Source organism: Pseudophryne corroboree, chromosome 6 (genome assembly GCF_028390025.1).
Source record: "Pseudophryne corroboree isolate aPseCor3 chromosome 6, aPseCor3.hap2, whole genome shotgun sequence".
NCBI lineage: Eukaryota > Metazoa > Chordata > Amphibia > Anura > Myobatrachidae > Pseudophryne > Pseudophryne corroboree.
In genome coordinates this window covers 552,572,736-552,587,789 of record NC_086449.1, presented here as the reverse complement: position 1 = coordinate 552,587,789, position 15,054 = coordinate 552,572,736, and the positions used below count along the sequence as shown (strand labels likewise).

Below are 15,054 nucleotides of genomic sequence, written 5' to 3'. Positions count from 1 at the left end.
GTATTTTGGGGGCTCCATAGAAAAGCTTTTGGGCACACTTATGTACCACCCAATAGTGAAAAGCTCATATACAGTATATACATGTGGTTTTAAAAGGGAAGGTGGGCCCCATGGCACTTGCACCCTATATTTCCCTACTCTCCTGGAATTTCCAGGATGCTCTAAAAATTCATAGAGCTATCCCAGACTGCTGAGAGTGTAGACTGGCCTCCTGGATCCTGGCTAATTCCCCAGTAAAGTGGGCTGATGATGTGATTTGTCATGAATCCTGTCTCTGTGTCCATGCTTGTCCATAGCAGAATCACAGTATTGAGAACCAGATATAATTTACTGTACCAAGATCTCATACCCATTATGTTGTCAGTGCCCCCTCCCCTCCCCCCACGCCATTGATTGTTACCCTATAGGCTGATGGTGAAAATATACTTTGAGGCCCCTAAAGTATCTCAGAGCAGAGTTTTCCGAGTACACCCAAATTGAGAGTTTTTGTTACCACACCCACCTGCCTGAAAATCTGAATATTTCATTACAATATGGTCATTAATCACTGAATGCTTTTTTATCTCATTAGCAAAATCATAGCATAAGAAACATTTTGCTAGGGCAGGAAGCCATCTAAGTAGCCAAATGCTTAAGGTTTGATAGACTGTAGCACCTAGAAAGTAGAGAAATGTGTTTGAGCTATTAGTAGTTTGTGTGTATGTGTGAGGCAGAACCATACGGCTTTATTTACTCACCTGCTGTCAGTGAGCCCAAACACTGGCACATGCATGGGAGCCGTGTATGGTTCTGCATCCACCCACATTGAAATGAGCTTTGCTTGTGATTGCTTTTTCTGCTGACAATAATGTCCAAGAACACCCACTTGTCACCACTTGTCACCATCAGTTCATACATTTCATGCTCGTTTATTCTATTGATCAAAGGAGAGAAAAAAAATTACTAATATTGAATGAATCCCTAACTGCTGACATTAGCACAATTCTGTATGTAAAATGTGATTTTTATACAGGTTTAGTATCCCATATCCAAAATGCTTGGAACCAGAAGTATTTTGGATGGGTGTGGTATGGAAGGTAGATAGTAACTAGGTCGACAATGTCTAGGTCGACCACTATTGGTCGACAGTAACTAGGTCGACAGGGTCTTTAGGTCGACAGGGTCTAGGTCGACAGGTCAAAAGGTCGACATGAGTTTTTATGTGTGGTTTTTGTGTTTTCTTCGTAGAGTGACCGGAAACCGCAATTAGTGCACCGTGTGCCCTCGCATGGCTCGCTTCGCTCGCCATGCTTTGGGCAAGGTGCCTCGCTCCACTACCGCTTCGCTCGGCATAGGTTACCGTTCAAATCATAGTCCACGTGGACCGTTAAGTATGAAAAGATGAAAAGGTTTAAAAAAAAAAAAAAAATCGTGAAAAACTTATGTCGACCTTTTGACCTGTCGACCTAGAACATGTCGGCCTAGAGACCCTGTCAACCTAGAAACCCTGTTGACCTAGTTACTGTCGACCAGTAGTGGTCGACCTAGATAGTATCAACCTAGTTACTGTCGACCTAGAGACCGGATCCCATTTTGGATATAGGATTATTCCGTATTTTGGAATAATTGCATACCATAATGAGATATCATGGCGATGGGACCCAAGTCTAAGTACAGAATGCATTTAGGTTTCATATACACCTTATACTCATAGCCTGAAGGTCATTTTCTACAATATTTTTAATATGTGTATTAAACAAAGTTTGTGTTCATTGAGCCATCAGAAAACAAAGGTTACAGAGTATAGTGTTCTGCTATAAATATTATTGATTATTTTGACTAGCATAAAAAAAAAAGCATTATATTATCATTTATAATTAATAGAATTTTTTAAAATCATATTCTTGGGGAAGATTTAACAAAGCTTAGGAGATAGATACAATGGAGAGAGATAAAGTACCAGGAATGTGGTAATGTAATTAACCAATATGCAAATGAGATTATTACCATGGCTGTTTGTAAGATAAATATCATATCCTTTGTACACATTTTTCCAATGAATCTTTGTCTTCTTCAATAAACATAAGCTATATACTTTAACAATCTTTCCTGCGCTCTTTTTAGCTGCTGAGAATGTGCAGTATGGAATCGACATTGAGGCTGAACAGCTGTCTTACACTGTTGAGAAGCTTGCACCTTTTACTAACTATACAATCAGTGTGTCTGCTTTTACTACGGTTGGGGAAGGACCACCAACAGATATTGTCATAAGGACTAATGAGCAAGGTAATATTTGGCCACTGAGGGCTAGTAAAACCTTTAACTGCCAAGTATGGTTTAACATTTTCATATCTTTATCTTTAGTTCCCAGCTCAGTGAATAACATAAGTTATGAGAACATCAGTTCGACATCTGTCTTGGTCTTTTGGGACCCACCTCTAGAGCCCAATGGGATGATAACTCACTATACAGTCTATGCAATGGATTTCTACACAAGAGAAGCTTTTCAGAGGATAACAAGCAACACAAGTGTCCTTATAACAGGTGCCATCTCATGTATAATTATTGTGCTCCTGTTTGTTTAAGTGACAGAATTATAACACAATACAAATAAAATGAATGGCACAAACTCAAAAGATAAGCAAGTATTACACTAAAGTATCATCTTATATGGTAGTCGTTGATTACTGGGAAAGGGGGACCAGGGGTGTTCAGGAACCATTCATTATTTATGTGTAGCATTTTTAACCCAAAATAAGAGGCAGTATGGTCAGTGTGGTGGCACAGAGATTAGCGATGGTGTATAATAGCATTGGGGTAATTGGTTCAATTCTACGAGGGTGGTTCAGTAATGAAGGGAAAAAGACCTCTCACGTGTGAAATGTTCTCTATTTCATTCTAATTTCCTGTCAGGCCAGAGCAGGTAGTCACCTGCTTCCCCTCACAGCCATTAGACTGCGCCTCATATCAGTCATGCTGTCCCAACATCAGATGTAAGATGGCGGGGCTGGTGAATACATGGTTAGACATTGAGATGTGTAGTGTGATCAGATTTCTGCATCTAAAGGGCACTTCAGCAGCTGAAATTCATCACCAACTTGTTAATGGTGCATGGTGATAACGTCATGTCACGGAAACAGGTTTGGGTTTGGGCACTGCCATTGATAATGGCAGGACAGATGTTCAAAATGAGCTGCGATCCAGCAAGCCAAGCACATCCACCACAGGCAGTGCACCAAACCTGTTTCTGTGACATGACGTTATCACCATACACCTCCATAGTTAGCGATACATTTCAGCTGCTGATGTGCCGTTTAGACACAGGAATCTGATCACACTATGGACCTTAATGCTTCCATGTTTCCGCCAGCACAGCCATTTTACAACTGATGTTGGGAAAATATGGGTGCAACATGGCAACATATACGATAAGTGATCTTGGTGTTTGTGTGGACGTGTACGCAGACTTGTCGGCTACTCAGAAGTGTGTGTACGCATAAATCCGTCTGATTTTAGACCAATCTCTTGCATAAAGTATAAGGCCTATTGCAAATGTGCTTTGCTCTGATAGTGATAACAGTTACTTTCACAGAAATCAGTTCGGTGCGGTTAGCTCTCAATACAGATTAGATATACTTTGTTTCTGAGCATGTAATGCATCTGACTTGCGCGTTACTATGAATAAGCCCCTATGTATAAAAGCACTATAGAGCCCTCTGCTGCTTCTCACAATGAGATGATTTTTTTATTGGCTTAAACTGGCCATACACCTACAGATTTATTGTCAGATCTGGCTGGTTGGAATGAAAATCTGGTAATGGATGAGAGCAAATGACAATTGACCATTTGCTCCATAACACTGGAAAACAGACAAAAATGGTCAGACAGACAAATCGGTTAAGTCCACGTCCGTTATTGTCCGTTTTATGGCATTTAGGAGCAAATGGCCAACTGTCATTTGCACTCATCCATTTCCAGGTTTTGATTCCAACCGTCCATATCTGACAATAAATATTTAGGTGTATGGGCAGCATTAGATTATTGGAGGGCGATCTGAAGGGCGATCTGAAAGTAATGCTATAGCACAGACTAACACAGCTATGTATAACTCATCACTATCACTAACAACCAGGACAGGGTAAAGGAATCCTTTTTCCATTTCATATGTAACGTGGAATAGGGTAATCTTATTTACATGTTTAAGGGCTGCAGAGATTTGCTAGATACAGGAACAATGTCCGTACTGTAAGATTCCATCCTATTATTTATTATCCTTTGATTTGCATCTTGGATTATTAGGATGAGATTAAAACATCATAATATTAAACTATGGATCTTTATGAGGGCTATTTCTAGTAATAAAATGTACATAATTATATTGGATGTCTTCAAGTCCATTATCAATTGCTTGATGGGGGAAAGTTGGTTAAATGTACCAATTTGAATGAGGATTTAGGTGTATATAGAGTGCTCCAATAAAATTCAGGCAATCTTCTGGCAAGAATACAGTATACCGACCTGTTACATCTCCCTTACTCAAACTCATGATAAGGCATTTGATTTCCACATTTTGTTAGTGATGTGGCCTTGGGTATTATATTTGGTTATTTAATGCTTGAAGTGTATCTGTGGTTCTGGAATAGCCTGGTGCAGTACTGTGTATAGTAACTTCAGATATAATATGATTGTACTAAATAAAATCTAGAATCTAGAATGCACTGAAAAATGTTTTCCTCATAAATCTTATGTTAAATATTTTATGTTCTATGAAGTGCCTGAAACCCTTTGAACATATTTTTGTGAAAGTTACTGGTAGCGTTTTCATATAAAGCAGATTATATTTTGAAACTATTATTTAGGAGGGAAAGAAATTGAAGCATTCTCTTTTATTATATATATATATATATATATATATATATATATATATATATATATATATATATATAAAACCTGTTGACAGCAGTGGGAGTGAGGAAGAGAAGCTTTTTTTGATCTATTTAATCCACATATGAAATAATGTTCTGAACTTTTATCACACGATGACAAATGTCTGCACAGAGGAAAAGCTTACTTCAAACTTGTGCAGATTAGCTATGCAAGTGAGAAAGATGCAGACACTAGTAATGTCTGTGTACCGGGGGATCAGGAGCAGGAAACCTGTGGCTTTCCAGCTATTACTGCCATTTCCATTGGGAGTTAGCAGGGCTGGCAACAGAAATCATGGTGCCTGGTACACTGATGTCTCTGGGGCCCCCCCTTACCACCCTCAGCCCCCACCACCCTCAACACCTGCACCCACACATCCATTTTATTGAAATAAGAACAGAACCTAGACTTGAAATGGAAATTAAATAAACTAAAAAAACACTTACCACACACCATGGTGATGATGCAGTCTGCCACCAGTCAGTGTGTATTTCTGTCGAGTCTGACAGTAGACATTACTTAGTAGTCTCACTGGTCAGTATCAGTAGGCAGGTACCGCTTGCCAAGTACTGGGTCCGCTGATGTGCTGCTGCTGCTGCTGCTGCTGCTGCTTCAGGAGTGGGGAGGGTGTCTGACAGTGTTGCTTGCTGCTGCTTGGTTGGTCACAGACCACTCTGGTCCACACGCTTGCTCCCAACCATTTTACCTCCTCCTGCTCCTCTAGCTGAGTGCGGCGATAGGATTGGGTCAGGGACAGAGAAGTGTCGATGCGTATGAATAGTAATGAGTACTATAGCGTATGCGCAGCGGCAGCTGGGGGGACAGAGAGCAACTATTGGAATGTAAGCTCTCACAAGCAGCGTCCTCAACCCTCATGTGCTTATCCCACGGTTTTTTGCCACCCTAATACCTATGTCGGTGTCATCTGCTGCTGTAGCTATGTTTATTTACCCTGTACTATATTGTCTTCAACTGTAAGTCACTATTTTCCTGTTTTGATTATTTTGTTTATGTACTCTGTAATTGGGCGCTGCGGATCCCTTGTGGCGCCATATAAATAAAGAATAATAATAATAATAATAATAATAAATACCCATGACTGCATTTGCTTAATATTATGGTCTCTAATTTAAATTTAGACTGTTGATGCCACAGTCCCTAAGCATATTGATTTTGGGACCATCCAAACTCAGGGCCCCTCCGAACTTCAGGGACCAGCACAGGTGTACCCTTTGTTTCCCCCTGTTGGCGGGCATGGGAGTTAGCATGTTGTGAGTTGTAGTACAGCAGATGAAAATACGCAGTTTGCCGATATAGACAAGGAAGAAATGCTCCTGCATTTATACTTCATTGACTTGGGCATTGTAAAACAATGTATAACTCAAAATTCAGAAAAGGATTTTAAAAAATATCATTTGTTATAAAAACATGCATTTTTTGTAATAGAGAAAAAAAAGTGATTTAAATAATATTTTACAAAATTTAATAAATGTCCCTAAAACACATCCCCTCCCCCCTCCCCCTGTTAAGTAAAACCACACAGGTCCAACAATGTCTAAGCTCCACACTGTTTGACAATGACTCACTCCTGGTAGTGTTGGAAATGGTGGCTGCTCCAGACCTGACAGCCAGATAATGATGATTACCTATGAAGCTGATAAGACAACCTCAGGGTCACCCGATCAGCTACACTGACGGCGTATACTGTGTACTATAATGAAAACAGTCATTACTGGGAACTACTAATTGGGGTACTGAGTTTGATACAATCTTCTGTTCACATCAAGTTTTACATTAAGTATTTTTATATGAAGTAAGTTTTAGTTCAATATGATGACAGAAACATAAGTGGCTAGCTCTCAGTAACTATACCACAACGGCAGAATGCTCTCTAAAATAAGTAGAGATGTGCGGGTTCAGATTTACACGGATTTATTTACTGGGATTTACCCAGATCTCAAAAAGGCATCTTATTGGCTCTGGGATGTCACATGTTTTGGATAGCCAATAATAAAAATCCAGATAAATCCAAACTAGCGTTAATTCTGGCGTTAAGATCCGAGTAAATCCGAACCTGCACAGCTCTAATAATAAGGAATAGAACATCAGCATTGTACATTTTGTGATTCATTAAGACTACTAAATAGTAGAGATGAGCGGGTTCGGTTCCTCGGAATCCGAACCCGCCCGAACTTCATGTTTTTTTACACGGGTCCGAGCGACTCGGATCTTCCCGCCTTGCTCGGTTAACCCGAGCGCGCCCGAACGTCATCATCCCGCTGTCGGATTCTCGCGAGGCTCGGATTCTATCGCGAGACTCGGATTCTATATAAGGAGCCGCGCGTCGCCGCCATTTTCACACGTGCATTGAGATTGATAGGGAGAGGACGTGGCTGGCGTCCTCTCCGTTTATAGAGAGTGAGACTACTAGAGTAGAGAGAGACACAGTATTATTTACTTTAGTAATTTTGGGGAGCATTAGGAGGAGTACTACTACTTGCTGAAGTGATAGTGTGACTGTATATCTGACTTGTGGGGGAGACAGTGGGGAGCAGTTAGAGTCTGAGAGCAGGAGTACATATTTTAACGTACAGTGCACACTTTTGCTGGCACTCTGCTGCCAGAGTGCCACACTGCCATTGTGACCACACTGACCACCAGTATATATTGTGATTGTCTGCTTAGGAGTACTACTTGCAAGTTGCTGATAGTGTGACCAGTGACCTGACCACCAGTTTAATTAATCACCACCAGTTTAATATATATATATATATATATATATATATATATATATAATTGTATATAATATATATATAATTGTATATGTATACCACCTACCCGTGTTTTTTTTTTTTTCTTTCTTCTTGATACATACTACTATAGTAGCTTACTGTAGCAGTCTGCGGTGCTGCTGAGCTGACAGTGTCCAGCAGGTCCGTCATCAGTCATTACATAATAAATATATATACCTGTCCGGCTGCAGTACTAGTGATATTATATATATATATATATATATATATATATATATATTAATTTCATCTCATTATCATCCAGTCTATATTAGCAGCAGACACAGTACGGTAGTCCACGGCTGTAGCTACCTCTGTGTCGTCAGTCGCTGGTCCATCCATAATTGTATACCACCTACCCGTGTTTTTTTTTTTTCTCTTTCTTCTTGATACATACTACTATAGTAGCTTACTGTAGCAGTCTGCGGTGCTTCTGAGCTGACAGTGTCCAGCAGGTCCGTCATCAGTCATTACATAATAAATATATATACCTGTCCGGCTGCAGTACTAGTGATATTATATATATATATATATATTAATTTCATCTCATTATCATCCAGTCTATATTAGCAGCAGACACAGTACGGTAGTCCACGGCTGTAGCTACCTCTGTGTCGGCAGTCGCTGGTCCATCCATAATTGTATACCACCTACCCGTGGTTTTTTTTATTCTCTTTCTTCTTGATACATACTACTATAGTAGCTTACTGTAGCAGTCTGCGGTGCTGCTGAGCTGACAGTGTCCAGCAGGTCCGTCATCAGTCATTACATAATAAATATATATACCTGTCCGGCTGCAATACTAGTGATATTATATATATATATATATATATATATATATTAATTTCATCTCATTATCATCCAGTCTATATTAGCAGCAGACACAGTACGGTAGTCCACAGCTGTAGCTACCTCTGTGTCGGCAGTCGCTGGTCCATCCATAATTGTATACCACCTATTCGTGGTTTTTTTTTTCTCTTTCTTCTTGATACATACTACTATAGTAGCTTACTGTAGCAGTCTGCGGTGCTGCTGAGCTGACAGTGTCCAGCAGGTCCGTCATCAGTCATTACATAATAAATATATATACCTGTGCGGCTGCAGTACTAGTGATATTATATATATATATATATATATATTAATTTCATCTCATTATCATCCAGTCTATATTAGCAGCAGACACAGTACGGTAGTCCACGGCTGTAGCTAATTCTGTGTCGGCAGTCGCTGGTCCATCCATAATTGTATACCACCTACCCGTGTTTTTTTTTTTTCTCTTTCTTCTTGATACATACTACTATAGTAGCTTACTGTAGCAGTCTGCGGTGCTGCTGAGCTGACAGTGTCCAGCAGGTCCGTCATCAGTCATTACATAATAAATATATATACCTGTGCGGCTGCAGTACTAGTGATATTATATATATATATATATATATATATTAATTTCATCTCATTATCATCCAGTCTATATTAGCAGCAGACACAGTACGGTAGTCCACGGCTGTAGCTACCTCTGTGTCGGCAATCGCTGGTCCATCCATAATTGTATACCACCTACCCGTGGTTTTTTTTTTTCTCTTCCTTCTTGATACATACTACTATAGTAGCTTACTGTAGCAGTCTGCGGTGCTGCTGAGCTGACAGTGTCCAGCAGGTCCGTCATCAGTCATTACATAATAAATATATATACCTGTCCGGCTGCAGTACTAGTGATATTATATATATATATATATATATATATTAATTTCATCTCATTATCATCCAGTCTATATTAGCAGCAGACACAGTACGGTAGTCCACGGCTGTAGCTACCTCTGTGTCGGCAGTCGCTGGTCCATCCATAAGTATACTAGTATCCATCCATCTCCATTGTTTACCTGAGGTGCCTTTTAGTTGTGCCTATTAAAATATGGAGAACAAAAATGTTGAGGTTCCAAAATTAGGGAAAGATCAAGATCCACTTCCACCTCGTGCTGAAGCTGCTGCCACTAGTCATGGCCGAGACGATGAAATGCCAGCAACGTCGTCTGCCAAGGCCGATGCCCAATGTCATAGTACAGAGCATGTAAAATCCAAAACACCAAATATCAGTAAAAAAAGGACTCCAAAATCTAAAATAAAATTGTCGGAGGAGAAGCGTAAACTTGCCAATATGCCATTTACCACACGGAGTGGCAAGGAACGGCTGAGGCCCTGGCCTATGTTCATGGCTAGTGGTTCAGCTTCACATGAGGATGGAAGCACTCAGCCTCTCGCTACAAAAATGAAAAGACTCAAGCTGGCAAAAGCACCGCAAAGAACTGTGCGTTCTTCGAAATCCCAAATCCACAAGGAGAGTCCAATTGTGTCGGTTGCGATGCCTGACCTTCCCAACACTGGACGTGAAGAGCATGCGCCTTCCACCATTTGCACGCCCCCTGCAAGTGCTGGAAGGAGCACCCGCAGTCCAGTTCCTGATAGTCAGATTGAAGATGTCAGTGTTGAAGTACACCAGGATGAGGAGGATATGGGTGTTGCTGGCGCTGGGGAGGAAATTGACAAGGAGGATTCTGATGGTGAGGTGGTTTGTTTAAGTCAGGCACCCGGGGAGACACCTGTTGTCCTTGGGAGATATAGGGCCGTTGACATGCCTGGTGAAAATACCAAAAAAATCAGCTCTTCGGTGTGGAAGTATTTCAACAGAAATGCGGACAACATTTGTCAAGCCGTGTGTTGCCTTTGTCAAGCTGTAATAAGTAGGGGTAAGGACGTTAACCACCTCGGAACATCCTCCCTTATACGTCACCTGCAGCGCATTCATCATAAGTCAGTGACAAGTTCAAAAACTTTGGGCGACAGCGGAAGCAGTCCACTGACCAGTAAATCCCTTCCTCTTGTAACCAAGCTCACGCAAACCACCCCACCAACTCCCTCAGTGTCAATTTCCTCCTTCCCCAGGAATGCCAATAGTCCTGCAGGCCATGTCACTGGCAATTCTGACGAGTCCTCTCCTGCCTGGGATTCCTCCGATGCATCCTTGCGTGTAACGCCTACTGCTGCTGGCGCTGCTGTTGTTGCTGCTGGGAGTCGATGGTCATCCCAGAGGGGAAGTCGTAAGCCCACTTTTACTACTTCCACCAAGCAATTGACTGTCCAACAGTCCTTTGCGAGGAAGATGAAATATCACAGCAGTCATCCTGTTGCAAAGCGGATAACTGAGGCCTTGACAACTATGTTGGTGTTAGACGTGCGTCCGGTATCCGCCGTTAGTTCACAGGGAACTAGACAATTTCTTGAGGTAGTGTGCCCCCGTTACCAAATACCATCTAGGTTCCACTTCTCTAGGCAGGCGATACCGAGAATGTACACGGACGTCAGAAAAAGACTCACCAGTGTCCTAAAAAATGCAGTTGTACCCAATGTCCACTTAACCACGGACATGTGGACAAGTGGAGCAGGGCAGGGTCAGGACTATATGACTGTGACAGCCCACTGGGTAGATGTATGGACTCCCGCCGCAAGAACAGCAGCGGCGGCACCAGTAGCAGCATCTCGCAAATGCCAACTCTTTCCTAGGCAGGCTACGCTTTGTATCACCGGTTTCCAGAATACGCACACAGCTGAAAACCTCTTACGGCAACTGAGGAAGATCATCGCGGAATGGCTTACCCCAATTGGACTCTCCTGTGGATTTGTGGCATCGGACAACGCCAGCAATATTGTGTGTGCATTAAATATGGGCAAATTCCAGCACGTCCCATGTTTTGCACATACCTTGAATTTGGTGGTGCAGAATTTTTTAAAAAACGACAGGGGCGTGCAAGAGATGCTGTCGGTGGCCAGAAGAATTGCGGGACACTTTCGGCGTACAGGCACCACGTACAGAAGACTGGAGCACCACCAAAAACGCCTGAACCTGCCCTGCCATCATCTGAAGCAAGAAGTGGTAACGAGGTGGAATTCAACCCTCTATATGCTTCAGAGGTTGGAGGAGCAGCAAAAGGCCATTCAAGCCTATACAATTGAGCACGATATAGGAGGTGGAATGTACCTGTCTCAAGCGCAGTGGAGAATGATTTCAACGTTGTGCAAGGTTCTGCAACCTTTTGAACTTGCCACACGTGAAGTCAGTTCAGACACTGCCAGCCTGAGTCAGGTCATTCCCCTCATCAGGCTTTTGCAGAAGAAGCTGGAGGCATTGAAGGAGGAGCTAAAAGGGAGCGATTCCGCTAGGCATGTGGGACTTGTGGATGGAGCCCTTAATTCGCTTAACAAGGATTCACGGGTGGTCAATCTGTTGAAATCAGAGCACTACATTTTGGCCACCGTGCTCGATCCTAGATTTAAAACCTACCTTGGATCTCTCCTTCCGGCAGACAGAAGTCTGCTGGGGTTCAAAGACCTGCTGGTGACAAAATTGTCAAGTCAAGCAGAACGCGACCTGTCAACATCTCCTCCTTCACAATCTCCCGCAACTGGGGGTGCGAGGAAAAGGCTCAGAATTCCGAGCCCACCCGCTGGCGGTGATGCAGGGCAGTCTGGAGCGACTGCTGATGCTGACATCTGGTCCGGACTGAAGGACCTGACAACGATTACGGACATGTCGTCTACTGTCACTGCATATGATTCTGTCACCATTGAAAGAATGGTGGAGGATTATATGAGTGACCGCATCCAAGTAGGCACGTCAGACAGTCCGTACTTATACTGGCAGGAAAAAGAGGCAATTTGGAGGCCCTTGCACAAACTGGCTTTATTCTACCTAAGTTGACCTCCCACAAGTGTGTACTTCGAAAGAGTGTTTAGTGCCGCCGCTCACCTTGTCAGCAATCGGCGTACGAGGTTACTTCCAGAAAATGTGGAGAAGATGATGTTCATTAAAATGAATTATAATCAATTCCTCCTTGGAGACATTGACCAGCAGCAATTGCCTCCACAAAGTACACAGGGAGCTGAGATGGTGGATTCCAGTGGGGACGAATTGATAATCTGTGAGGAGCGGGATGTACACGGTGATATATCGGAGGATGATGATGAGGTGGACATCTTGCCTCTGTAGAGCCAGTTTGTGCAAGGAGAGATTAATTGCTTCTTTTTCGGTGGGGGTCCAAACCAACCCGTCATTTCAGTCACAGTCGTGTGGCAGACCCTGTCACTGAAATGATGGGTTGGTTAAAGTATGCATGTCCTGTTTATACAACATAAGGGTGGGTGGGAGGGCCCAAGGACAATTCCATCTTGCACCTCTTTTTTCTTTCATTTTTATTTGCGTCATGTGCTGTTTGGGGAGTGTTTTTTGGAAGGGCCATCCTGCGTGACACTGCAGTGCCACTCCTAGATGGGCCAGGTGTTTGTGTCGGCCACTAGGGTCGCTTATCTTACTCACACAGCTACCTCATTGCTCCTCTTTTTTTCTTCTTTGCGTCATGTGCTGTTTGGGGAGTGTTTTTTGGAAGGGCCATCCTGCGTGACACTGCAGTGACACTCCTAGATGGGCCAGGTGTTTGTGTCGGCCACTAGGGTCGCTTATCTTACTCACACAGCTACCTCATTGCGCCTCTTTTTTTCTTCTTTGCGTCATGTGCTGTTTGGGGAGTGTTTTTTGGAAGGGCCATCCTGCGTGACACTGCAGTGCCACTCCTAGATGGGCCAGGTGTTTGTGTCGGCCACTAGGGTCGCTTATCTTACTCACACAGCTACCTCATTGCGCCTCTTTTTTTCTTCTTTGCGTCATGTGCTGTTTGGGGAGTGTTTTTTGGAAGGGCCATCCTGCATGACACTGCAGTGCCACTCCTAGATGGGCCAGGTGTTTGTGTCGGCCACTAGGGTCGCTTATCTTACTCACACAGCTACCTCATTGCGCCTCTTTTTTTCTTCTTTGCGTCATGTGCTGTTTGGGGAGTGTTTTTTGGAAGGGCCATCCTGCGTGACACTGCAGTGCCACTCCTAGATGGGCCAGGTGTTTGTGTCGGCCACTAGGGTCGCTTATCTTACTCACACAGCTACCTCATTGCGCCTCTTTTTTTCTTCTTTGCGTCATGTGCTGTTTGGGGAGTGTTTTTTGGAAGGGCCATCCTGCGTGACACTGCAGTGACACTCCTAGATGGGCCAGGTGTTTGTGTCGGCCACTAGGGTCGCTTATCTTACTCACACAGCTACCTCATTGCGCCTCTTTTTTTCTTCTTTGCGTCATGTGCTGTTTGGGGAGTGTTTTTTGGAAGGGCCATCCTGCGTGACACTGCAGTGCCACTCCTAGATGGGCCAGGTGTTTGTGTCGGCCACTAGGGTCGCTCATCTTACTCACACAGCTACCTCATTGCACCTCTTTTTTTCTTCTTTGCGTCATGTGCTGTTTGGGGAGTGTTTTTTGGAAGGGCCATCCTGCGTGACACTGCAGTGCCACTCCTAGATGGGCCAGGTGTTTGTGTCGGCCACTAGGGTCGCTTATCTTACTCACACAGCTACCTCATTGCGCCTCTTTTTTTCTTCTTTGCGTCATGTGCTGTTTGGGGAGTGTTTTTTGGAAGGGCCATCCTGCGTGACACTGCAGTGCCACTCCTAGATGGGCCAGGTGTTTGTGTCGGCCACTAGGGTCGCTTATCTTACTCACACAGCTACCTCATTGCGCCTCTTTTTTTCTTCTTTGCGTCATGTGCTGTTTGGGGAGTGTTTTTTGGAAGGGCCATCCTGCGTGACACTGCAGTGCCACTCCTAGATGGGCCAGGTGTTTGTGTCGGCCACTAGGGTCGCTTATCTTACTCACACAGCTACCTCATTGCGCCTCTTTTTTTCTTCTTTGCGTCATGTGCTGTTTGGGGAGTGTTTTTTGGAAGGGCCATCCTGCGTGACACTGCAGTGCCACTCCTAGATGGGCCAGGTGTTTGTGTCGGCCACTAGGGTCGCTTATCTTACTCACACAGCTACCTCATTGCGCCTCTTTTTTTCTTCTTTGCGTCATGTGCTGTTTGGGGAGTGTTTTTTGGAAGGGCCATCCTGCGTGACACTGCAGTGCCACTCCTAGATGGGCCAGGTGTTTGTGTTGGCCACTAGGGTCGCTTATCTTACTCACACAGCTACCTCATTGCGCCTCTTTTTTTCTTCTTTGCGTCATGTGCTGTTTGGGGAGTGTTTTTTGGAAGGGCCATCCTGCGTGACACTGCAGTGCCACTCCTAGATGGGCCAGGTGTTTGTGTCGGCCACTAGGGTCGCTTAGCTTAGTCATCCAGCGACCTCGGTGCAAATTTTAGGACTAAAAATAATATTGTGAGGTGTGAGGTGTTCAGAATAGACTGAAAATGAGTGGAAATTATGGTTTTTGAGATTAATAATACTTTGGGATCAAAATGACCCCCAAATTCTATGATTTAAGCTGTTTTTTAGT

The 15,054-nt window shown here is 43.4% G+C and overlaps 1 protein-coding gene across 1 annotated transcript in view; it reads left to right on the top strand.

Moving 5' to 3' along the window:
* Window positions 1-15,054, top strand: part of PTPRQ (protein tyrosine phosphatase receptor type Q) — a 517,581-nt gene that overhangs the window by 202,679 nt on the left and 299,848 nt on the right. The window contains exons 14-15 of the mRNA XM_063927718.1: window positions 2,104-2,265; window positions 2,344-2,523. Coding sequence (XP_063783788.1) covers window positions 2,104-2,265; window positions 2,344-2,523 — 342 coding nt within the window. The remainder of the gene's footprint in view (window positions 1-2,103; window positions 2,266-2,343; window positions 2,524-15,054) is intronic.